Source organism: Typopeltis vanoorti, chromosome 24, assembly GCF_054136105.1.
Source record: "Typopeltis vanoorti isolate ZY-2024b chromosome 24, IOZ_Tvanoo_1.0, whole genome shotgun sequence".
NCBI lineage: Eukaryota > Metazoa > Arthropoda > Arachnida > Uropygi > Thelyphonidae > Typopeltis > Typopeltis vanoorti.
Window position 1 is genome coordinate 22999884 of NC_143572.1, and position 27841 is coordinate 23027724.

Consider the following 27841-nt stretch of genomic DNA (forward strand, 5'->3'; position numbering starts at 1 on the left):
TATGCTTAAGTAAATGATTTTTCACCTACTCAGGATTTTGGTTGTGATGAATATGATATTCTATGAGACAACTTAAGCCCTAATAAAAGCCAAATATGAACTCTTGGGCAGAGCTAATGCTCTTTTAAGTAGTGCTCTGATGCCAAAGGTTATCTTCTCATAGGCTCTCTGATAAATTTCAAAACTTTAACTTTTTCTATATTCGACTGTAAAATGAGTATATTATCCTTCTAAAATAAAGGATAATATATACTATGTAAGAAGATATTAAAATATATCTTCTTACATAGCTTGTCCAATTTGGATGTTAGCAATCATGGTACACCATATTGTTTATACCTATCCTTTTATTCTCATAATAGTTCTACTTACCCATCCATTTCTTTAAATCATCACCCCAAGAAGTTCTTAATCTATCAGTAGATCTTTTCCCCTTCATTCTTTCCAGAAACATTTATCCTGCTGATCCTCTTAATATATACTGCTTGGAAAGAAGTCAATGGATAACCTCATGGGCATGCTGCATTGTCCCATGTAAAGAGTCACATGTTTGCAACTGGTATAAATTGAAGGAATGTGATGCTCCCAAGTCAGTGCAGCTGTGTCCAAGTGAAATGGTTGCAAGAAATGAACTGACAGTTTGAAAGTGGCGTTATGATAGTATGCCATGTTGCAGGCCTATCTGTTCGGCAAATTGTTGACAAATTGGGCCATCCCCATGTCAGTAGTCAGTGATATTATACTGAGATGGAAGCGCAGGAGTCAACAGTGAGTGCTACACGTGTGGAAAAGCCCACTACACTCACTGAACATAACTGTAAAATGCTATGATGAATGATATGTAAAAACCACTGTTCATCGGCCGACATGTTGAATGTGGAATTCCAGACATCAACTGGAACATGAATTTGCACAAAAGCGTTTAGAACTGAGGCTCACAACATGGGTTTCCATGGTAGGACTACAATATGCAAGTCCCATGCTTCCTGAACCAATATGCAGTGTCATCTTCAGTGCAAAGAGCATGTACAGTGGGATATGGAAGCTTGGAAAGCTATGTTATGGAGCAACAAATTATGCTACACCTTCTATCAAGCAGATGGAATGGTGTACATGTGGTGGATGCCTAGTGAACGTCTCTTACCAGAGTGCATAACCCCAACTATGAAATTTGAAAGTGGCAGTGTGATGGTATGGTTCTTTTTTTCCTGGTTTGGCCTTGCACCTCTGTTTGTGATGCCATGAACACTTAACTCTGAGAGGTATCTGAAGCATAATGCCACAAAGTAGGAAGCATATTGTACATTCTGTACAATATGCTTCCTACTTTGTGGCATTTCTATGGAACTGACCATTGTCTCTTTCAGCAAGACAATGTACCATGTCATAAGGATGCTGTTATTACTGTGTGGTTTGTGGATACGAACATCACTACACTTGATTGGCCTCCACAGAGCCCTGATCCCAACCCTATTGAACATCTGTAGGATGAACTGGAGTTTCAGATGAGGTCAAGGGGCATCTTCCCTCACAACAGTCCAGGACCTCGTTACATGCCTACAGGAAAAAGGGTCCAAAATTCCTATTGATCGTTATCATATGGTTGTGGAAAGTATTCCCTTGTAGGATTGCTGCAATCATTGCAGTGAAAGGAGGTCCTACATCTTATTAAGGTGATTAAGGTGGACATGGTTTTTTGTTCCTTACACTATGGTGTCCATTGACTTCTTTCCAAGCAGTGTATGTCCTGCCATTTTGCACTTGCTCTTTATAAGGTCTTTCACGTCTCATTAACTTCAAGGCTTCTTCATTAATTTCATTTTTCCTTCCAAGAAATCTTCAGCTTGCCTATATCACTACATCTCAAATTGCATGCGCAATTTTCTGTTTATGGATTTTGTATATGTCCATGTCTTACATCCATAAATCAATGTGGACGGACCATACATATGATTTTATTATTCTTATTTTAGTATATTTATTTCTGGGATCATTAGTAATTTCATTATTCCATAATGCTTAAAAGTTTTGCCTTAGCTATTCTTGATCTTCTTTCCATAGCTGTCCTTCCATCTTCTGTGATCATTATTCCTAAGTAATTATAAGCTTTAACATTTTGAATGAATCCTGTTGATACTCTTTAAATTTTTCTTTTGTTGCTGTTTTTGTTATTACCATATACTTGGTAATTGTATATAGTTGGTTATAGTATATTTAATACTAAGCCATCATTCTGACTTTTTGATTAGTGTTTCAACTATATTTTTACTTGTATTTTTGATTTTGTCCTCTAATATTGCTCTCTGTTGTCCTAAAAAATGTTATTATTTATTTCTAATCTTTCATTAGAGTTTGTAATTCATGAATTGAATTAATTGGACTTTTTTCCTGGCATGAATCTTTTTTTTGTTGTTCACTTATATGGCATTTAATTATAGAAACCTTCTATTTTTTTATTATTTTCAATAATAATTTTGAAGCATGGGATATGATACTAATTTTTTCTAATATTCTCCTAATATGGGGTATAGTATACATCCTTGTCCCACTCCTCATTTGATATCTATTGTTTCATTATTAATTTCATTTATACATTTTGGAAAATTATGGAGACAACTACCGTGTTTGAGTAAAACTTTAGTTTAATATAAACCAAAAATCAACACTCGATGTTTCGACTTTTATATCAAGGTCATCTTCTGGAGCCTATACACTATATACAGAGAGACAAGCTGCACTACAATCTACACAGTTTGCTAAAGTTACTGACCAACAGTTAGAAAAATTATTGGCCTGACCTCTGGTGAAAAAAAAAAAAAAAAAAACCTCTACTACATCAACGCTAGAGTCCTATTATTATCTATTGGTTACAAAATTACATTGGGCTGGAGAGCATCATGTTTATATATATATATTAAAAACATGATTATACATATAAATTTCAACCAGTTGGTATGGAATAGTTTCCAATACTAGCTGAAGGTTGCTTAGAGTCCTAAAGTATGCTAGATACTAAATATTAAGTTGGCTGAATATGTGCCATCCAGATTCTTGGAATATTCATTCCACCATTATTGTTGATATTCAGGTGGTTATCAGAATTTCACAGGCTTCTTTAAATTTTCTTTCATACCAGGTTTTTGTATGGTGTAAACAGCGGGTACTTTTCTAGTCAATTTGGTGTAAGGTATTGAGAGCGTGATCTGAGAGGCCTGCTTCACCAAATTTGTTATATTTAATGTGTCTTTTGTGTTCTTTTTTTTACGCATAGGGATTGTATGTCCAGTTTCACCAATATAAGGTAAGTTACAGGTGCAGTAGATGCAATAAACTCCAGGATGTGCCAGTGGGAGGAGAGGATCCTTAGAGGAGTTGAATATGTTTTTTAGTTTTGTAGGTGGTTTAAAGGTGGCATTGAGATTATAATAGTGTAGGATTCTGTTGATTTTTTCTGATAAACCTTTAATGTATGGGATGGCTATGGTTTTACTGTAATCTAGATTCTTTTTTTGATGAAGTTTTAAAAGAATCTAGATTACAGTAAAACCATAGCCCTCCCATACATTAAAGGTTTATCAGAAAAAATCAACAGAATCCTACACCATTATAATCTCAATGCCACCTTTAAACCACCTACAAAACTAAAAATTATATTCAACTCCTCTACGGATCCTCTCCTCCCATTAGCACATCCTGGAGTTTATTGGTGAAACCAGACATACAATCTCTATACTTAAAAAAGAACACAAAAGACACATTAAATACACTCGGGTCTCTTTTTATGTGGATCTTTTTTATGCAGATGATTTGAAGTTATGCAGTATAGTATGCTCACAGATATGAGACCTTTCGACACTTCTGCGCATGTCAACAGAAGGAGAATCTATTCCAATAATAGGTAATTCAGCGTTTCCCAAACTTTTCCTACGACAGAACACTTCACAAATGCTGAAATTTTCATGGAACACCTTGGTTATTTTGTAATATATTAATTAATAATTAATTGTTAATTTAGCTGATTTATTATTATTAATTAAACATCATTAAATTAATTTGTGCTGATTTTCATTGATATCCCATTCTGATCACCAAAAATTTATATTATTATAAGTACTTACGAGTGAATGCAGACTTTTCTCCTGTGTGCTGATAGTTTTGCCCTCCCTTTGTACATCCTGGAGATTGCTTTGTAGGCATCACAAACACCTTCAATAAGAGATTTCTTGACACCAAAACAGTCTTTTGTCTCTTATTCATATTAAAATTTAAATCTGTAGGCCTTTTAAAAAATCACAGCACTACGGTTTCGAAACAAGCACTTTCACCCTAAATACGAACTTGTGAAGAAAGCATTCAGTATTACTAGATCTGAGAACCGGATACAGACTACCTTGATCTTCAATTTCAGTGGAAAAATTTTCTTTATACTTCCTTGCTGATTGGGCACTAACATTTGCAACACAGGTGTTATTTCGTTCAGTTTTGAGAACAGAGGATACGCTGCCCATTGTTGTAATCAGCTTGCAGGCAATTTTTATGATCGGTCATAAACAGCGGTATTCTCTTTCCCAATTGTTGAAAGATTTCGATGTGTGAAAATTAACAATAATTCATGAATACTTCCACGTTTAAAAATACATGTCTTGGTCACTAACATTTGCTACACAGATGTTATTTAGACTTTCTGGGTCTGAGCTTTTTGACATATTCGCGAATGTTATTCTCCTCAGAATATTTCCACTATAACAAATGAAAAATGCTTAGAAAACTAAAATGACAAATTCTAGGAGAACTCGCGGAACACTTATTCATCTTCTGCGGAACACAGTTTGGGAAACCCTGGGGTAATCATTCTGTATTGTGAGATGTGTTGTTTATTATTACACGGCGGAAAATTAACTTCTCTTTTATGATCATTGTAGTTTTTAAAGTGATAACTATTTTGCTTGTATAACAGTTGGAAAATTTTACCTATAAAGCATGTGATTTCACGTGTTGTTGACCAATTCGTTCATCGCCGTTATATATAATGAACAGCATGTTGCAGCACATTCTGGCATAACGTGAAAGCAGTGAGTGTTCATGAAGTTGTAATTTTTAATTTTGCATGTGAGTAAGTGTTTGTCTTTTTATTATCGAAAGTCTAAATTTTGCTAATTGTTATTTTAAAGATTTAATTTGGCCCAATGGAGAAAAAAAAGCACCAAAGAAAAGCAATTTCTTTGGAAATGAAAATTGCAATTTTAGATCACTTAGCAAAAGGAGAGGGATCTATGGCGATTGGTAAACATTTTAATTTAGGCGAATATACTATAAGAGCAATTAAAAAGAATGAAGTAGCAATAAGAAATTCTGTCATTTCTGGCACAAAACTAAGTGACAAATTATCATCGTACTCAAGAGATGCTTTATTAGAAAACACGGAACAAGTGCTCGTAATTTGAATTGAAGAATTAACTCAAAGAAGAATTCCTATAAGTGGTTATTTAATTAAACAAAAAAGCTCTTCAGTTTTATGAACAGATGAAGCAATTGGAGCCGTCAACTTCCGCTTACCAGGCTGATAAAGAATTTTCGGCTAGCAAGGAATGGTTAATCGGGTTTTTAAAAAAGAATGCACTTCATAGTGAAGATTACAGGTGAAGTTGCAGCAGCAGATGAAGAGGCAGCCAAAAATTTTCACGAGAAGTTAGCCAAAATTATTGAAGATGGGGAATATTGTCCCGATTGAATGTTTAACGCTGACGAAACAGGATTGTTTTGGAAGAAAATGCCTAGTCGAACTTGCATCGCAAAGTCTGAGAAAAAAGCAAGTGGATTTAAAGCAAGCAAAGATCGAGTAACGTTGTTATTTTGTAGCAATACATCAGGAGATTGAATGTTGAAACCCCTCCTAGTAAATCAATTTCTAAGAGCACATGCTCTAAAAAGCAGAGATCTAAATCAGCTGCCAGTACGTTGGATGGCTAATACAAAGGCCTGGGTAACAACTGCTAACTGCTGTATTTACTGAATGGTTCAATAATTGCTTTGTACCAGAAGTGGAAACATATATGAAGCAAAAAGCTCTTGATTTTAAAGTTTTATTAATTGTTGACAATGCACTAAGTCATCCGCATTTAGAACATCCAGATGTGCAGGTAGTGTTTTTTCCACCCAATACAACAAGCATTATTCAGCCATTAGATCAAGGCATAATTGCTACTTTTAAAAAATATTACATTAAGCACACTTTTCAATTTATATTGGATAAACTAGAAAATGAATCATTAACAGTAACTGATGTTTGGAAGAAATTTTCTATTTTGGACTGCTTAAATTATGTTGCATCTGCTATTGCTGAAATAAGATCACAAACTTTAAATGCCTGCTGGAAAGTAGCTTGGCCAAAATGTGTTGCAAACAGTGCAACCATTCAAACATCTACATTATCAGCTGAAATCATTACTTTGGCACATGAAATTGGTGGAGAAGGTTTTGATACATTTAGCCAGCATAATATTATTAAGTGATAATGATATTATTGGATATTGATTAACTTTAGATATCGTCGAAGATCCAGAAAACGATAGTGAAGTGGAAGAAAAATCTGTTCCCCTCACTACAAATATAATTCGAGAAGGTCTTGAACTGTGCAATAAATTGGAAAATCATTTTCTTGTTAATGACACAAATTCTGAACGAGCCTTTAAATTCCAGTGTGAGCTGAAGAACTGTATGTCTGGATATTGCTAGCTGTATAAAAAATTAGTGAAATCATCATTGCAAAGTTTAATCACTGATTACATTATCAAAAGAAAAAAATCAGCACAGAACGAGGATGAAGCTAATTCTGTTTGTGAAGAACCATTGCCTTTACCATAAGATCTGATGCGCTGGTGATGAAAGTGATTTTGCACCAGTTCGCAAACGTTGCTGAATATTGTCTAATAGCGATGATAATTCTGGTGACAAAAAAAAAAAAAAAAAAAAAAAAATTGTTACTTTGAAATAAAATGAAATGAATAAAGCTTTAAAACAAACTTAGGTATTCTTATTTTCCTGAATTTTCATAAACTTCTTTATGCGATTTTAGGTTTATTTTAATTCATTGCTTCGGTTTTATAAAATTATGGAATGTATCCCTAATTTTTCAGTGTAAGTTAGGTCTTTTTTGTGCGATTTTTTTATATGCAGTTTTCTGTGGGGAATGTATCTACCGCATAAAAAGAGACCCGGCTGTATAACAATTTTGGTGATTGTTATATTTAATATAACAATGAGAGAAGCAGGCCTCTCAGATCACGCTCTCAACACCTTACACCAAATTGATTGGAAAAGTACCCGCTCTTTACACCATACAAAAACCTGGTATAAAAGAAAATTTAAAGAAGCCTGCGAAAATCTGATTAACCACCCGAATATCAACAATAATGGTGGTATGAAAATTTCAAGACTTTAGGACCCTAAGAAACCTTCAGCTGGTATTGGAAACTATTCCATATCAACTGGTTGAAATTTATATGTATAATCATGTTTTTAATATATATATATATATATATATATATATAAACATGATGCTCTCCAGCCCAATGTAATTTTGTAACCAATAGATAATAATAATAGGACTCTAGCGTTGATGTAGTAAAGGTTTTTTTTTTTTCACCAGAGGTCAGGCCAATAATTGTTGTAACGGTTGGTCAGTAACCTTAGAAAACCACGTAGATTGTTGTGCAGCTTGTCTCTCTGTATAGTATATATGCTCCAGAAGATGACCTTGATATAAAGGTCGAAACATCCAGTGTTGATTTTGGTTTATATTAAACTAAAGTTTTACTTAAACACAGTAGTTGTCTCCATAATTTTCCAAAATGTATCCTGATTACTGTGTAAGCCTTAAAGAAATAATTTCATTTATAATTTGTACATTCTGATTCCAATATAATTCTGCTATTCTTCTGAGGTCTTTTATACCAATTTGAATGTCTTTTAATATTCTATTAACTTTTTTTAATATCTTATTGTGCCAAATGGGTTTTGGAAGTCTACTAAGCATGGATATTATTAATCGTGATACCTCCAAGGAGTCCGAAGACTCATTGCGGGATGACACCTACTGTACAACTCTCCATCTCCACTACTACACAGAACCTCTACTACCAATCACTTACATCAATGCCATCTACTGCCCACAACCACCATCACCACAGTTAGTATTTTTTTGTCTGTAAATTGCTTGTGTTCTGAAGGGCCGATTTGTCTGTATGCGGGATGAAAAACCCGAGTTTCTGGGAGAAAAAACCCTGCTACCTCCATATGAGATCGGCTAATTCACCTTCAATTGAAAAAGTCCATATAAAGATTCCTCCCGTCATGACGAGAATCAAACTTAGGCCTTTTCTAATCAAAGGGCACAACGTACTGTCGTTCTTCCAATTGCGCTACGGAGGCATAATAATGTTATTATTTATTTCTAATTTTTCATTAACAGTTTGTAATTTATAAATTGTATTAATTTGTACTTTTTCTTGGCACGAATCCTTTTTGTTGTTTACTTGTATGGCATTTAATTATAGAAACCCATCTATTTTTTTATTATTTTCAGTAGTATTTTCGAAGCACAGGATATGATACTAATCGTTCTAAAATCTTTACATTCTGCTGCATTATTCTTTTTTAGTATTAGAATGCAAATAGATTTTATGAAGCTTTCTGATAGTATGCCTTTATGATATATATTCTGTATTATTTCTGTTAAATAATATGATCCTTTGTTCCCCTATCTCTTTTATAAACTCAAATGAAATTCTATCATATCCTATCAAATAATGGTAGTGCTTTTTATTGCATTTACTATTTCTTCTTTTAGGTATACCTGGATTGTTTGAGTAACACTCACAGGTTTGCCTGGTCTATAGTCAATATGCAGTTCTGTTATGTATTCCTTCTATCTTTGTATCTTGTCTTCTGGATATATAATTTCTTATTCTTCTTTTAACTGTTGGCTTGTTATTTTCTTTTGGTTATTAAGATGTTTTCTTTTTGAATGTAACTACTATATTTTTATTTTCTTATTTAATTTCTTTACTTCTGAGCTATTATTATTAATCCATCTATGTTTTTCTGCATTTTTAGTTTTAGTTTTTGTCTGTCTAATCTTTTATTCTTCATTTGCATGAGGGTTAATTTTCTGGGTTCTTCTTTTATCTATTACTTCTAGTATCTCTTCTGTCATCTATAGTTTTTTAAATTTGCTCTTTGTTTTTCTGATATATCTTTCTACTAACCAATATTGCTGTTTCTATAATCCAACAAATAAATCGAATTGATTTATTTGTTGGAGTCTTTCTTTCTTTTCAATATATTGTGCTGTCTCATTTTGAAATAGTTTTGATGTTACTTTTATTTAGTTTAGCTCTATCCAACTTGAATGTTCTTCTAAATATGTTAGTTAGCTTTTTTAACATTACTGTAATTCTCACGTCTGTGCTTCAGTCCACAGTCAACACTTGGCATAGCTTTTGCATTTGTTATTCCATTTCTTTATCTTGATTTGATCATTTTAAAATCTATTTGATTAGTATATGTACCACAGGAGATCTCTGCATATACCTTGCTTTTTCATTTTATTCATAAAACATGTCTATGATTATCGATTTATGTTTCTTATGCCATATCCATATGGGGCCCATAACAGAACTTATTATTTCCTTTCTTTCCTTTAATATCTTACTTCTGCCAAATTGAAGTCTTCTGGCTTTATACTGTAGTAATTGCAGTTACAAATTATGGTGCATTTGGATATATAAGTTCCTGATAGCATATCAAAAATTATCTTTAAAAACTAGTAATAGCATAAAAAAATTATCTTTTGAAGCTAGTGGATTCATCTTTCCTATTTTATTTTTATGAAAATATCAGTTGCTGCAGAAAAGAAGGTTATGTATTAGTTTTAAATCAATTATTTAAAAAAAATTGACTTTTTTTTTCTTTAGCTTTTTTATTCAGTATATGAATATAAATGTTAGTATTATTATTGTAATATGTAGCAGATTATATAAATATGATTATAAGCTTATTTATCTAATAAACATAAGTAGTATTTTATTACATATATTTGATTTTATCTTGGGCAATTTCTTAGTCTCATTCCACTCCTTGCAAAAGATGGACTCCTGATTCCTTACTTTTCGCTTCTTTTCCTTTATTTGGTTGGTGTGTTTAATGCTTATGGAACTATGACATTATCCCTTAAAGCTGATGTTAGAACTACTTTTAAGACCATTTTGGTAAGTATTGTATGATGAAATTACATTTCATATATTTTTGATTTATTGTGTTTTCTGTTTTCACTACAAATTAGAAAATGTTATATTTTCACCTAAAACACTAGGAGCTTGCATTATTTGCTTAAAAAAAAAATATAAAAAAATTCATTGCTAATAATTCTTCAAAGTATTTGAAAGCTAATGTTATCCTTCTTTATCTGCTGCTAAAAATGCACCATTTTTAAAAATGTAATGCGTATTAATAAACACGGGCGGCCAAAGAAGAGATGGAGGGAGCTGGTGGAGGAGAACTTGATGATGAAGAGCTTGGATGTGATTACAGCCCAAGACAAGAGAATGTGGAGGAGATTCACCACAAACAGTGACCCTACTTAAGTGGGACAAGCTGCAGAAGAAGAAGAATGAGTATTAATAACACAGATAAGAGTATTTTACTTAGATAAATTAAATTTACTTATTAATATTTCATCTTGATTACTGTGACATCTTCAGGATATAAATCACTGATTACATTCCTATACAGAACATGAGATAGGAATGCCAATCTCTTTATTTTCCTGTGGTTCTGTTTGAATTATCTAGGAATAGTAAAGGATGAATACTTGTTGCTTTTATTTATTTTTTTTATTCATTATTATTATTATTTATTTTTTGCTAAAGAATTATGATTCATTAAATTGCAAGTTTCTAATTAGAAACAAACAACAATACAAATTATATTCTTTTATGAAATTTTATTTACTAACTGAATTTCCAAGATGACTGATTTCACTCTTTAATGCACTCGTCCTTCTTCAGAGGTTTGAAAAAAGTAGTTAACTTACTACTTAAATACATTCATTTATAAGATAATTCTAAAAGCATTTACCAGAATAGTTTGCATACTTTTCTTTCTTCAAAGGACTTCTCTCAGAAGACTTTTTGTGGACATAAGATGAAATTAGACTAATATTCTAAAAACTCTTGCTTCCTCAAACTATACTGTCTTGCATGAATGTCCATAGCTTTTAGCATTAATGAAGCCTCTTAGTTGGCATTGTAGACTTAGCTGCTTTGGCCATAATTTAAAACAACCACAGCAACTGGGGGGGGGGGGGGACTGCAGCTTACAACTGGAGAGGGAGGAGAAAGAATTTAAAATATATATATATATATATTTTTTTTTTCTTTCTTCTCTACTATATTTTACACAGCAAAAGAGTGTAAGACATGATGAACCCTGATCTGCACCATAATTCTTTAGCAAAAAAATAATAATAATAATAATAAATAGATAAATAAAAGCAACGAGTATTCATCCTTGACTATTCCTGAATGAGTGGTCTGAAAATTTAAGTTCTCGGCCTCGACACAAATTGGTACATCTGTCATAAGCATCCATGTGAAATTGCAAGTCATTTTATTAAGTTTTTTTTTTTTTTATACAGCTATCAGAAGCCAACGTGTTGTCTGTATCCCTTGAAATGGATAAAATTGAGTATTGTGCAGTTATAAACTCTTTGTAAAAGAAGGTTTAACGGCAAAGGAAATTCATTCGAAGTTCATCAAAATTTATGGGCACTCTTCTCCTTCGTTTTCGACAATTAAGAAATGGGCTCCTGAGTTTAAACGCGTGGCCATACCAGCCTTGAAGGTGATCCACGTGAAAGACATCCAAAAAGTATAACAACACCAGATGACCGGCGAATTGAAGTTCGTGAAATTGCTGAGACTATCGGCACTTCAAAAGAACGTGTAGGATATATTTTGCATGAAGAATTGCAAATGAAAAAGCTTTGCTCAAGATGAGTGCCGCACCGATCAAAAACGCACTCACATGAAAATCTCTGAACAGTGCTTTGAGCATTTTAGCAAGAATAAAACTGATTTTGTGTGTCGATTTATTACTGTGGATGAGACTTGGATTCACCAGTACACACCAGAATCCAAACAGCAGTCAAAACAGTGGATAGAAGCCAGTTGTTCAGTGCCGAAGAAGACAGGGTCATGGCATCAGTATTTTGGAATGCTAAAGGCATTTTGTTTATTAATTATCTTGAAAAGGGTAGAACAATAACCGGGGAATGTTATTCCGATCTTTTAACCAGACTAGATGAAAAAATTCGTGAGAAAAGACCCCGTTTGCAGAAGAAAAAAATCATCTTTCATCAGAACAATGCACCTGCCCATAAAGGTGTTTTGGCAATGGGAAAATTAAGGGATCTGCACTATGAATTATTGAAACATCCACCCTATTCCCCAGATTTGGCTCCCTCTGACTTCTATCTCTTCCCGAAACTAAAAATCTTCCTCGTTGGTCAGTGTTTTTCTTCGAATCAGGTGTGATTACAGGAGGTGCATATATGCCTGAATATCTGACAGTTTTCCTGTCAAGTAATGTATAATTCATGTTTATATTGCTAGAAAAATAGAATTCATAAAGCAGCACAATCTGCTCCTTCATTTTGAATAACCTGTATAACTACCTCGGAACTTCACTCAATTTCCTTACACATATCTTTATTTCGATCATTTACTCTAACTCCATGCAAACATGCACGAGCAGCAAGCTTATGATCCAACTTACATAAAATGGAATCAACATGTTGTAATTCTTTTTGTAACAGTTCAAAGAAGAAGAAAATAAGCAATTAGCCTTTTTAGATTACATTTTGGAAAATTATGGAGACAAGTACCGTGTTTGAGTAAAACTTTAGTTTAATATAAACCAAAATCTACACTCGACGTTTAGATCTTCATATCAAGATCATCTTCTGGAGCATATACACTATATACAGAGAAACAAGCTGCACTATAATCTACATGGTTTGCTAAAGTTACTGACCAACCATTACAACACTTATTGGCCTGACCTCTCGTGAAAAAAAAAAAAATCATGTAGATTGTAGTGCAGCTTGTTTCTCTATATATAGTGTATATGCTCCAGAAGATGACCTTGATATGAAGGTCGAAACGTCGAGTGTAGATTTTGGTTTATATTAAACTAAAGTTTTACTCAAACACGGTAGTTGTCTCCATAATTTTCCAAAATGTATTCTGATCACCATGTAAGCCTAAAAGAAATAGCCTTTTTAGATCTTTTAATTCTTCATCAACCAGATATAGCTTACATTTTTTTCAGTTTTCATTACATTCATGCTGAATCTCATCACCATCCTAGTCAAAAGGCTGGAACTATTAAAACATTAGTACATCATGCCCATTCTTTATGTTCTTCAGACAAACTGTTGCAGAAAGAATTATGACATATTAATTCCATGTTTTTATCTAAAGAGTTTTTAACAGTTATGGTGTCCCTACCTCTTCAAATATAGACGAGATAACTCGCATTCCTAACCCTTATGTGCGTGACATTGATGAACACACAGCGAAAGTTTTATGACAATTGAATAATTTTGTTGCCTCTGTACCATCAGAAAATCTCCACCTTTCTTGCTTCTCATAAGGACAAGCTTACACCTCTCAATTATCCAGTCTTTTTATGTTGCTCCCACCAAAAAAGGTTATTTTGTAAGATTATAGTACATTTTGTACTATGGGTGGGCTAAAGATTTTTTTTTTTTTTTGTATTTTTCATTTTTTTTTTACATAGTCTGGAAACCCTGCTCTAGAGACCAAACATGGAACTTTTTTCAAGCGACTTTCATCTTCCACTTAGACAATCACAAACATTAGTGCCTATGGCAGGATTCGAACCCACAGCCTGTTAGTTGGAGAGCAGATATGATAACCACTCGGCCAACCAGGCCATTTACCAGATTCCCTACTCTTGTGGGTTATCTTATTTTGGACAAACAGGAAGATTTGCTTTTATTTGGCTAGAAGAACACAAGCCTTATATTATTATTATTATTTCGGGCAACTCCAAGGAGTTGACAGCCTCATCGAGGGAGGTCCTAACATCATGTCAAGAACAACTAATCGACATTCACAGAGTATCTATCATACTTTGCTTTGAATTCATTCACAGTCATAGCATCCACAACAGACTCTGGCAGCTTATTCCACTCATTCACCACTCTCCAAGTAAAAAACCTAGCTCTAACGCCCTTGCTAACCACATTCTTGCCCAGCTTCCATGTATGGCCCCCTAGTCCTCCCACTACCAGTCCTATTTTCAAAAATATCTTCTGAATTAATCTTATAAAAACTCTTCAGTAATTTGAATGTCTCAATCATATCACCCTTTTCCACCTATTACCAATTTTTTCAACCCACAAATCTTCAACCTGTTCTCATAAGGTTCATTCCATAAACCTGCTATCATCTTGGTCACTCTTCTCTAGATCCTCTCCACCTCCTCCCCATCAATAAGAAACCCTGGCACCCATATCTTGGCACAGTAGTCTACATGGGGGTCTTATCAAGGCTCGATACAGAGGAACAATAACTTGTTTTCTCTGCTTGTTAAAGTATTTTTCAGCAACCAAGTGATTTGATGAGCTGATTTAGCCACTTTTGCGATGTGCCCCCTAAACTTCACTCCCTATCCACCAACACTCCCAAATCCCTGGCCTCATCAATCTCCTGGAGTATGGTTCCACCAATGTGATATACTGCTGCTAATCTTTTCACCCCAAGCTGTATAACCTTACACTTTGCCACATTAAATCGACATCCATTTTCCTTAGCCCAGTGTTATGTGCTTTTCTTGTATTTTTTTATCTCTCTACTTATTTGTTATAATACGTTTGTACTCTAATCGTTTAGATTAACTTCTATTGTTTTATATCTTTCCTTTATCCTACCAGCTACTATTTATGTTGTGACCTTTTCTTATCTTGTTTGCTTTTTCTTTACTTAATTAGTTATTTACCCTTTATCTACCCTTTCTTAACTAATCCAACATCCTATCTTTCTTAAATTCAAAACTCATCTAACACTGTACCTTACTTATACACACTCATCCCTTATAATTTAAACTCTACAATCAAGTATTCTCTCCTTCAGTGCTTTGCAGTCCTATTGGCCTCTCTATGTCCTAAAGAAACAATCTGAAGAAGTTCACCCTATAAGTATTAACACATTTATATTTATGCTGCGCCAGCTAATACCTAGGTAGAAAGGATTCTTGTTCAGGGTGACTCCTTTAGAGAGTTAATGATTATTTGATCAAGCATAAATTTATCTCCCCCCTCGCTTGTCCTTTTCTCTCTTACAGTCGTGGCTTACTTATTGCATTAGTATTCATGGGTTTATCCCGCTTGGTTCATTGTTATTTTTATGAGCAGTAGTTTTGAATTCATATAATATAGGCAGATCAGGCAAGTACATGAATGAAACAATTTAATTAGCTTTTAGGTGATACACTATAATACATTTCAAAACAGGATAATATGGTTGCACTCAACTCAGATCAAAAGCTCTAATCAACTTGTACTTATCACACATACTAAATCTTAATAACCTTAAATACAATCCATAGATTATCATTAAGCCATTCGGATACACGTGGCTATCAGTGAACACATCAGCACAATTACACTTTTATTCTAGTAGCAAGACTTATACGTTGGTTAGACATAACTGGTAATTAGTTTACGGAATTAACAACGCATATAAAGTATATTAATTAAAGGTAACTTTAATGAATAACTTCTATATTTCGGCAACGTCACATTGCCATCTTCAGGAACATAAAGATATGGTATGTGCACTCAGGAACTAACACAAAGCAAATGAGGAAGAAAGCAAGAAACTAATATTGTTCCTAAAGTCCTAATGGTGCCCTCTTGCGGGCTAATTTGGTAGTCTTGGCAGTTGGGCTGAAGTTCTCATAATGAAAGTCTCCCAAATTTGGGGCAGTTTCATGCACCCAAATTTGTTGAGGTTAGGAATGTTTTTTAGAGCTGCTGAAGATTCTTTGAATAATCTTTCGTATTTAAACTTGCTGCGATGAATTATTTTTGTTTTCTTCCAACGAATTTTATGGTGGGTATCTAAGGCATGGTCTGCCAGCCCAGAGCGGCTGTACTGGTGAAACCGGATGTAGTCTTGGTGTTCTGAAATCCTGATATTTGTTGTTCTGCCTGTTTGGCCAAAGTAGGACAATTTGCAGCTGCAAGGGACCTGGTATACACCAGGTAGGTCTAGGGGAAGTGGTTGGTCTTTGGTAGAGCGGATAAGGGATGTCAACTTTTTATATGGTCTGTAACAGGAAGTAAGGTCATATTTTTTGAGGATATTGGTTATTTTCTCAGAGGTGCCCTGGATGTAGGGGATGGTGATAGACTTGGTGTAATCTTTATTGGGGAGGGGGGTTGTGGTTTACAGGTTTTAGTATTTTTTGGATTTTTTTGGGGTTATAGCCATTGGCTAAGAAAGTGTTGATGTGGTTTAGTTCAATAGTCAGGGCCTTGTCATCTGAGCAGATTAATTTTGCCCTGTTATATAGTGTTTTTATCACCCCATATTGTTGTGAGGGGGGGGGGGATTGCTGGTGAATGTATCTGCCAGTGTGGGTGGGTTTTCTGTAAACAGAGAAAACCAAAGATCCATCAAGCTGGCGGGTGATTAAAGTGTCTAGGAAGGGGAGGGTGTTGTTTTCCTCTTGTTCTAAGGGTGAACTGGACTCTGAGGTGTTGGTTGTTTAAGTGTGCTAGGAAGGAATGGAGTGTGTCTGAGCCATGTGGCCAAATAGCAAACACATCATCCACATAACGAAGCCAAATAGTGGGTTTTTGTGGGGCGGAGTTTAAGGCTTTCTCTTCAAATGTCTCCATAAAGAAATTGGCCAAGGGTGGGGAAAGTGGTGAACCCATGGCTGTCCCCTCTATCTGTTTGTAGAACTTTCCTTGCCAAACGAAATAGCCTGAGTTCATTGTGAACTGAAATAGGGCTGAGATATCGGGAGAAAACTTGGCTTGGATGAGCTCAAGGGTTTCTTTGAGTGGGACATTAGTGAATAGGGAGGAGACGTCAAAACTGACCATTATGTCAGTGTGTTGGAGTTTGAGGTTTTCTATACTGGCTTTAAAGTGGGCTGAGTTTTTTATGTGTGATGGTGTGTTGCCAGTGTAGTGTGTGAGCGTTTTGGTTAAATGTTTGGCTAATTTATATGTGGGGGAATCAATGCCATCCACTATGGGATGCAATGGCACATTTTGTTTATGTATTTTTGGGAGTCCATATAATCGGGGGGGGGGGGGGGTCTAGAGTTATGAGGTTTAAGTTTGTTGGCGACTTCCACAGGCCAAGAAGTGACTTTCTTAAGGAGTCTGTGGATAGTTCTAATCTGAGAGCTGGTCGGATTATATTCAATGGGGAGGTAAGTCGTACGGTCTAGTACTAAAGAATTTAGCTTACACCCCTAGACCTACCTGGTGTATACCAGGTCCCTTGCAGCTGCAAATTGTCCTACTTTGGCCAAACAGGCAGAACAACAAATATCAGGATTTCAGAACACCAAGACTACATCCGGTTTCACCAGTACAGCCGCTCTGGGCTGGCAGACCATGCCTTAGATACCCACCATAAAATTCGTTGGAAGAAAACAAAAATAATTCATCGCAGCAAGTTTAAATACAAAAGATTATTCAAAGAATCTTCAGCAGCTCTAAAAAACGTTCCTAACCTCAACAAATTTGGGTGCATGAAACTGCCCCAAATTTGGGAGACTTTCATTATGAGAACTTCAGCCCAACTGCCAAGACTACCAAATTAGCCCGCAAGAGGGCACCATTAGGACTTTAGGAACAATATTAGTTTCTTGCTTTCTTCCTCATTTGCTTTGTGTTAGTTCCTGAGTGCACATACCATATCTTTATGTTCCTGAAGATGGCAATGTGACGTTGCCAAAATATAGAAGTTTTTCATTAAAGTTACCTTTAATTAATATACTTTATATGCGTTGTTAATTCCATAAACTAATTACCAATTACACTTTTAGTTTAACATGATCTTGTATCTATTCGGCCTCTTGGGCAAACAATTCTTAACACTGTCTCGGACACGTATCTAGTTGTAGGCTACTCTTACAGTTCTTTAAGTTCAGTCCAAATTAAACGTTCACACAGGTAATTCACTCTCTTCTTACAACTGGAATTATCATCATCATCGTCATCATCATCAAATTCCTGCCATGTACCCTCAAGGGGTGTACAGGATATGACAGTACTACATGAAAAAATTACATCATTACTAACTTCCTATCTACAATTTTCCTCCAAATCAGTCTGTTGCTTGTCAAGACTCCAACATTATCAGATCTTATATTTCTATCGTCTAAGGCACTTTGTACGGTATCAATCCACCTATATCTTGGTCTTCCTCTGGGTCGTTTTCCTGCCAACCTGGCAGAGAACACTTGTTTTGCTAATCTTTCCTCTCCCATTCTATTTAAGTGACCATACCATCTGAGATTAGCTCTGCTAACGCATTCCTGGATGCTGACAATGTCAAGTTCTTTCCTAATATCCTCATTTTTAATATGATATTGCCATTGATGCCATCTGTTCACGCCTCTAATCTTTCTCAGGACTCTCATATCTGCGGTCTCTAGTCTTTGGTCAAGTGTTTTACTTCTGACCCAGCTCTCAGATCCATAAGTTAAAACTGGTTTGAACACTGTCTTATACACAGCTAATTTAGTGTTCCGACTAATTTCTCTCTTATTCCATATGAATTTATTCAATTGACTTCCCACCATACCAGCTTTGCTGATTCTGTTGTCTATTTCTATATTTAATTTACCATCTTCAGTAAAAATCGTGCCTAAATAGCCGAAATGTTTTACTTGTTCCACAGGTTCTCCATTCACAACACAGTTGACATTTTCAATGATTCTGCCTATTTTCATTGTCTTTGTCTTTTTATTGCTGACCTTCATACCATATCTATTACAACAGCTATTCAATTTAGTCAGAGAATCTTGCAGACTTCTAGCGGATTTATTTAGAAGTATAACATCATCCGCATAAAGCAAAGAGCTGACATTAACATCTCCAATTTTGATATCAGGTTTAATACCACTTTCCTTCATAATGTGATCCATATAGATAATGAATAATAGAGGGGATAATGTACATCCTTGTCTCACACCAGATTTAACATTAAACCATCTTCCTGTACTTCCTTCAATTCTAACTGCTGACTCACAACTCAAATAAAGACTAAGTATTGCTTGATATAATGCCCCATTGACACCATATAACTGCAGCGTATTGAATAGCTTCTCTCTTGGCACCTTGTCATATGCCTTTTCCAGATCGACAAAACTTAAATACAGATCTTTGTTATATTCCCATGCTTTCTCGACTATTTGTCGTAAAGTGAAGATCTGATCCTGACAGCCTCTACTTGGCCTGAATCCAGCTTGTTCTTCACCAAGCTTTTCTTCCACAATTCTTCTCAACCGTTTCTCAAGTATACTTGCATAGATCTTGCCAGGAACACTCAGTAGGGAAATACCTCTGTAATTCTTACATTCAGTTTTATTTCCCTTTTTATATATGGGTACTATGAGAGCTCTACTCCAATCATCGGGAATTCGTCCCTCTGTCCAGGCTTTCTGAACTATGCAGTGCAGCCACTGTAAGACTCTTATACCACCATACTTCAGCATTTCTGGTCGAATATCATCTACTCCTGCTGCCTTTCCACATTTCAAGCCTTTGATGGCTTTTTCTACTTCAAGTATGGATATGTATTCCTGACTGCAGGCCTGGTCAGTGTTTTTTATCACTGTGCTGTCATCACTGCTTGTTTCATTTAGCAGTTTTTCAAAGTAATTACTCCATACTTCAAGGATATCTTTTTCTCCTGTTTTCATTTCACCTTTATCATCTCTAATTCCTTTTACAGCACTCTTTCCTCCATTCCTAAGTTTCTTCAACAACCTCCAGAATATTTTGCCACCTTCTTGATATTTATTTTCTATATTCTTGCCAAAGTCCTCCCATGACTTTTGTTTAGCTAGTTTTACACACTGTTTACCTTTCTTACATTTGTCTCTGTATTCTGTAAGAGTAAAAGCTGACTTATTTTGCCAGGAACTTTTGATATGCTTTCTTCTTTTCCTTCACTGCCTCTTTAACTTCCTGTGTCCACCAGGGAGTTCTGATTTTTTTATCCTTGCACACAACCTCACCACATGCCTCTCTGGCAGAATCAATCAATGTTTCCTTCAGAGTTTGCCATTGAATCTCCAAGGTTTGATTCCTGTTCTCAAACTCTTTCATTTTCTTTTCAATAATATTTCTGTATTTTAGTCTACAGTTCACATCTGAGAGCTGCTCGACTTTTATTCGCTTTAAAACTTTCTTACATGTTATTCTTTTCAATATGAAATTCAATTTTATCCTGCTCAAGACTAAATAGTGATCACTTCCAATTTCAAATCCTCTGTACACTCTGGTGTCCTGCACCAGGGAGAAAACATCACTATCAACAATAACATAGTCAATGAGACTTTTCTTATTCCTAGCCTCTTCTCTCTATGTGAATTTGTGCACATTTTTATGTTGGAACATGGTGTTAGTAATAACCAGTCCATGTCCTGAGCAGAAATCCAACAGATATTTGCCATTATTATTAGCTTTGCTCTTTTCTCAAAATTTTCCCAAAATATTTTTGTATGTCTCACAATCATTTCCTACTCTACTATTTAGATCCCCAACAAGGACCAACTTTTCCTTTTTCATTGTGTCAGTTGCTTTTTCTAAAGCCTCAAAAAATTCCTCCACTTCTACCTTAGTAGAACCTTCTGTGGGACCATAGGCACAAATAAGTCTCATTGTCCAGTTCCCCATTCTCATATTTGCCCACATTACTCTACTTGAGACTGACTGCCATTCAAGAAGATTAGCCTCGTATTTTGTGTTGAATACTATGGCTACTCCTTCTTTTCCTTGATTGTCATTGCCTGAATATAACATTTTGTATTTATTGCTCAGAAAGATCTCACCAGTTTTGGTCTTTTTTGTTTCAGTCACCCCTATTATGTCGATCTGGTACTTATCTAATTCCTCTGCTAGCTCCATTTCTTTGCCATTCAGGCTTCTTACGTTGATAGTACCGATCTTTAACTCTGGTGATGTTGAGATGGGGATTTGGAATTAGTATTTCAAAAATCTACATTACCATTTCTGTCCTTGAACTCTTAAAACTTGTTCCTGCCTTGTCTAATCATCAAGGCCTTCAAATGTAATCGCTTTGGAGGATATCTTCCGTAGATCTGTGCGAGTAGAATCTCCGAGGGAAACATGGGAGGTGGCACGGTAACATCGCCTTGAATGGACAGCTCCATTTAGTCCCTCCATCGTACGACAATATCACAGCTTCTTTTCCTTGATTGTCATTGCCTGAATATAACATTTTGTATTTATTGCTCAGAAAGATCTCACCAGTTTTGGTCTTTTTTGTTTCAGTCACCCCTATTATGTCGATCTGGTACTTATCTAATTCCTCTGCTAGCTCCATTTCTTTGCCATTCAGGCTTCTTACGTTGATAGTACCGATCTTTAACTCTGGTGATGTTGAGATGGGGATTTGGAATTAGTATTTCAAAAATCTACATTACCATTTCTGTCCTTGAACTCTTAAAACTTGTTCCTGCCTTGTCTAATCATCAAGGCCTTCAAATGTAATCGCTTTGGAGGATATCTTCCGTAGATCTGTGCGAGTAGAATCTCCGAGGGAAACATGGGAGGTGGCACGGTAACATCGCCTTGAATGGACAGCTCCATTTAGTCCCTCCATCGTACGACAATATCACAGCTTCTTTTCCTTGATTGTCATTGCCTGAATATAACATTTTGTATTTATTGCTCAGAAAGATCTCACCAGTTTTGGTCTTTTTTGTTTCAGTCACCCCTATTATGTCGATCTGGTACTTATCTAATTCCTCTGCTAGTTCCATTTCTTTGCCATTCAGGCTTCTTACGTTGATAGTACCGATCTTTAACTCTGGTGATGTTGAGATGGGGATTTGGAATTAGTATTTCAAAAATCTACATTACCATTTCTGTCCTTGAACTCTTAAAACTTGTTCCCGCCTTGTCTAATCATCAAGGCCTTCAAATGTAATCGCTTTGGAGGATATCTTCCGTAGATCTGTGCGAGTAGAATCTCCGAGGGAAACATGGGAGGTGGCACGGTAACATCGCCTTGAATGGACAGCTCCATTTAGTCCCTCCATCGTACGACAATATCACAGCTATCCTAGAACACAGACATAGCTTGGCCCAATACGAACGCCACGACGGACGAACTAAGTGCCTTCCGCGACTGGCCAGGGACTTCCCTCCTGCGACGAAGCAGGACCACTCCGAGAGATCAGGAATCCAGGAAGAAAAAGGATTAAGAGTTGAATCTTCATGCAAGGCCTTTTTGTTTCATTTTCTCCTCTCGTTAAATCTTGATATTTGCAATACGCACCAACTCGGTCACGTGTGTCCACGTCAATCTCATTAGCTCCCTCTATTATTTCTTCGCATGTGTGTCTGCCTTCTATTCCTGGAAGACGCTTAGGTTTCCCTTTCCAATACTTTCATAATGCAGGACGGTAAAAGTGACCTTTGAACCCGGACTCACAGGCTTTACTATTTCAGAGCAAGAGGCTGGTTTTTCAAATGGATTTTGTCAGCTTACATGGATTTCTATTATCAGGCCCACACTTAATACAGATTATATTTAAACACTTTATACAATTTTATACAATTCCTTAAACTTTATCTTGACTTGTATTCACAAACAATTTATTTTTTCTATTGCCAACGTTCCATGTTCTCTGCCTGAGTAGAATTAATGTTGTGACCTGAATATTTTAATATAAACCTTTTTAATGCTTATTCAGGACACAACACCAGTCCTCCAAACTATCCAAATCATCTTGCAAAATTTTGACATCCTGTGCATTCACTATTGCTCTACCCAACTTTGCATCATCAGCAAACAAGAACACTTCCTCTCAGATCCTTTCCTATATCGTTAATGAACAAATTAAACAGCAGTGGTCCAAGAACAGAACCCTGCTGCACACCACTAGTCACAGGCCGTCTTTTGGATTCTACTCCTGAATAAACTACTCTCTGATATATGTCTCCATCAGCCATCCACCCACCTATTCATCTCACCAACTCTATATCCATCCCCATATGCTGCAGTTTACTGATTAGAATTCCATGTGGTATCCTGTCAAAGGCCTTAGCAAGGTCCAGTAGAATCACTGTAAACCCATTACCCTTATCCAGTTCAGCCGTCACTGTGTTATAAAACTTGAGCAAGTTACTGAGGCATGATCTACCCTTCACAAAACCATGTTGTCCCCCATACAGTATCCCATTTTCATCTATCCAATCATGTATTTTTCTCTTGACTAATTTCTCCAAGACCTTGGCAATGATTCCTGATATGCTAATTGGTCGGTAATTTACAACAGCAGTCTTGGAACCTCCTTTATGTAGGGGAACTATTTTCCCCTCTTTCCACCCCATCGGACTAACCCAGCCCCGACTCAAATTAAACAAAAGTCAAGGGCACTGACAATTCTTTAGCCACTTCATCTACAGCACGAGCTGGTATACCACCCAATCCCACACATGTATTGACATTGAAGTTTTGTAATAGACTACTCACCTCCACTTCAGTCACCACAATTCCTGTATAATCTATTGGTTCATTCATTCCTGCAATGTCACCACCCTGGATGATATATTCTTGCAAAGTGCTCGCTCAGTAATTCAACTATATCAACTGACTCGGTTACCTTCCTACCATCGGTATTCTTTAAAATCATTCTGCCATATACATTTTTCTTTTACTTGCAACATATTGAAAAAACTGTTTGGGATTCTCTTTAGCCTGCATGGCTAATCTTTCATAATCCGTTTTTGCTTTTCTTACCACACTCGTTACCCTTCTGGCCTGCGCTTTATACCGTTCATGTGCCTGCCGGTCACCTTTCTCCTTAAATTCCCTCCATAGTTGTTTCTTTTTTTGCAGCTCAAGCTTAATGGTGTTATCCATCCATTTAACCCCTATTTGATTTATGATTCGAACTTTAGGTATACAGTCGGCCATTGCCTCATGCAAACACTTCCTAACCGCCTCCCATGCACTATCAACATCTAGCCCTTGCAGTTTTACATGCCATGCACTGAACCAATCAAACTCCTAAGCTTGTCATACTTACCAGCCCGATAATTCCACATGTACCCTGTCTTAATTGTAAATTCTACACCTTTAGCCACCTCCCAAATCAAGACCCTATGATCACTCTCACCAATTGGTGGCAACGGGTCATATTCGTTACAGCCAAATTCTCAGATGCAATTACTAGGTCAAGCACTCTCTGACCCCTAGTATTTTCCATTACATGCTGTCGCAGGTAGTTATTCCTTAATAATCGCATAAAATCCAATTCCTTCCTCCCATGTGTTCTCTCTTTCCAATCAATGTTACCATAGTTGAAATCTCCCATAATAATCACCCTCCTTCCACCCATTTCTTCTATTTGCTTGTGCATACTGTCACCACCATCTATTCCATCACCTGGTCTATAGCATCACCCAACCGTATATTTTGTTCTGCTAGTTTCAATCACACCAAATAGCCTCAGATGTGCTCTTTTCTCTATCCTGCAGTCCACTTCTATTCTCCTTGGCTGTAGCTCATCAGCTATCATCAATAACACTCCTCCCCGATTTTATTCTACCTGTCACTCCTGAACACACCATATACCCCCCCCCCACACACACACACATTCAATCCCACTAGCTATATCATCTTATGTCAGCCATGTTTCACTAATGCCAGTAACCTGCGGTCTGGAAGTGCCAACCAAGGCCAAAAATTCTTCCTTCTTGTTCCTTAGTATACATGAATTGCAGAAGCCCATTTGTCCCATCCCTATTTTGATGCCTTATACTAACTATCCCATTCTGATTCATAGTCTTTCGTACTCGCTTGGGCATATTGCATACGCTCAGCCGTCTCCCTAAAGTCTTATATTAAATATTAAATACCATTAGCCTTGACAGTCTGAACTTGCAGAGCATGCTATCGACACTAAACATATAGTTCATTGGAACAAGACAAGAGTTCTTCACCAAAGTTGTTTCCTCTTAAAATGGCTTTATAAAGAAAAGTGTGAAACTTTACTTCACTGTCCCAACTTAAACAGATCTGACGGTCTATGTCTATCCCCTTTGTGGGAGATAGTACTTTTTTGAATATATACTTTTTTTTCCTTTCAGTAAGTTAGGAAATTATTGACCTTTTAATTATCTTACATTAGCTACTTAGGTGGCATTTTTTAGAATTGTCTGTAAATGTTTAATTGCCATTGTGTGATCTTGTACTGATAATGCCTATGATACCTAGGCATAAATTATACACTAATAACGTTTTTTATACGAGTTTTCCTCTGGTTTTATATTTCTTTTGTATATTTTCTAGTACTTCAACTTGTGAATTGGGGTTGAAAATATATATACTCTGAATTAAACACTAAGAATTGTTGAACTTTGTCCAACATAGAAATAGCATTATTGCAGTAAAGGAATATGTTAGAAAAAGTAATTTTAATATCGACAATGCAATTAATAATTATTTTTTAATTTACTTTTTTTTTTTTCATTTTTTACTCCCATTGTGAATTTCTTTCATGTAATACAGCAACCAAAATGTTGATCTCAGTGACCAGATTATATATTATGATCTGCAGGGTTTTTTTCTCCATCCAAGGTAGTATTCTTTGTACAATTTCTTTTTGGTTAGTGCACCAATGTAATTTCCATAAATTTTTGCCCACTGTTATCTAGACTAATATAAATTAAGTTTAAATATATTGCATTGCATAAGGATAGAAATACTATATTGGTAAAGCCATTTCTTTGCAATTGCAGATTACTTATTTTTCATATCTTTTTTTTTTCCTCGAAGAAAGAATATAGTGCTTGATATTAATATGCCAGTATAGTCATGGTCCTTTCACACTGTTTAAAGGCACTTCCAGTTGAAGTGTGGCTTCTCTAACTTGCTGACTATAGTGCAGCAACATATGTTCTTAGGTAACTTGTTCACAATGACTAAGATTAAATTGTGGTATTACTAATAAGTGAAACAGTGTTTGCTATGTAATTTTGTGTGTGTTTGCTTGTGGCACCAGTGTTTGGTGATCTAATCCTTTATGTACCATCATAACAAAGGGTCAGATACTTTGATTCATTGATCATCTTCATTTCTGATGAGCTTCAGAGTGCCTTATGTAAAATTCATGATACCCCCATATTGTTATCTGAAATTATGAAGTATTGAAGGTTGGAGTTCATTGAGCAGGGGCACTGCTCCTTTGTTTTATTTATATATCATATGTATATATATATATGTATATCTGTTGAGAGAGAGAGAGAACACATCAAATAATATATTCAGCACTATTAATAGAAATGTTTTTCTTTTGTTTAGTTTTTCCTGTCTATCCTTGGCTGCTTTGGACTGGTAGTGATATCCCTATGTGTTAAAGCTCCTCGCCAGTATCCACACCTACATGCTCTGGTGAATGCTGTTTATAGCTTTGCTCACTTCGTTGGTTTTGCAGTTTATTATCACTGGCTGCAATATACAGATACAAGATCTCTGACTAAACTGAAGCAGAAATGAAGAGAAATTTGAACATTAGTGACATACTACAGGGCACATAAAGTTACATTTTTCATGTGAAAATTATTTCTTTTTCTCTTTTGATTCATTTCATGATTTTTATTTTTTAAATTTTTTTTTAGATTTCCTTGGCCAGTTTTCATGCATATATAAAATTTGACTATTCAAGTTTTAAAGTCTTGCTGAATTATAATTTACTTCTTAGTATTTCCTTGAAAATTGTCTAGTCATATATACACACTGCAATTATAACTCCACCCATTCCAGTTTTACCAAACCTGCAGTTTTTGATATGATTTTAATTTTTGTCATTTTGATTTTCACCGTAGTTAATTATTGTTTAATTACAATGACTGTCATTGAGTGATAGTCATCCATTGAAAAAATATCAACTTGTAACACTTAAAATATTAAGGTTGCGTTGATTAAATATATACTTCTTTTTATCTTTGAATTTTACACTTTGAATATGAAATAGTTACTGAACTGCATAGTTAAATTCTTTAACTAAATGCAAAAACATCATATAATAAAGAGAACAAGCCCTATCTGATAATTTGTTAACTATCACCTTTAATTTTAAATTGCTTAAAAGGTATTAAATTGCTTAAAGGGATTATTATGATATTACATCTGCAGCCAAAAAATTACAAATTATCACTTTTATCTGCTATTGCTCAACAAAGTAAAAGTTCATATCAAAATACATTCATTCCTGTTCATTTTAAATGCTATTGCTGCATTCCAGCACAATTTTTACATATTTTTGATAACTCTCTCTCTCTCTCTCTCTCACACACACACACACACACACGCACACACACACACACACACACACACACACACACAAAGCATCACAGATGATCATCAGAAATAAACTAGGGTGACTGGTTATTGAAATATAAAAATGGAATATTTGTAGTTTTTCGGTGTTTAAAAAGGGAAGGGGGGGGGGAAGACAAATGATACTT

General features: G+C 35.5%; 1 protein-coding gene across 1 annotated transcript in view; it reads left to right on the plus strand.

The window, feature by feature from the left end:
- gny (ALG6 alpha-1,3-glucosyltransferase garnysstan) overlaps window positions 1-27186 on the plus strand; it is a 124567-nt gene extending 97381 nt beyond the window's left edge. The window contains exons 13-14 of the mRNA XM_090414126.1: window positions 10124-10268; window positions 26676-27186. Coding sequence (XP_090270252.1) covers window positions 10124-10268; window positions 26676-26870 — 340 coding nt within the window. The 3' untranslated portion in view covers window positions 26871-27186. The remainder of the gene's footprint in view (window positions 1-10123; window positions 10269-26675) is intronic.
- Window positions 27187-27841: the final 655 nt, after the last annotated feature.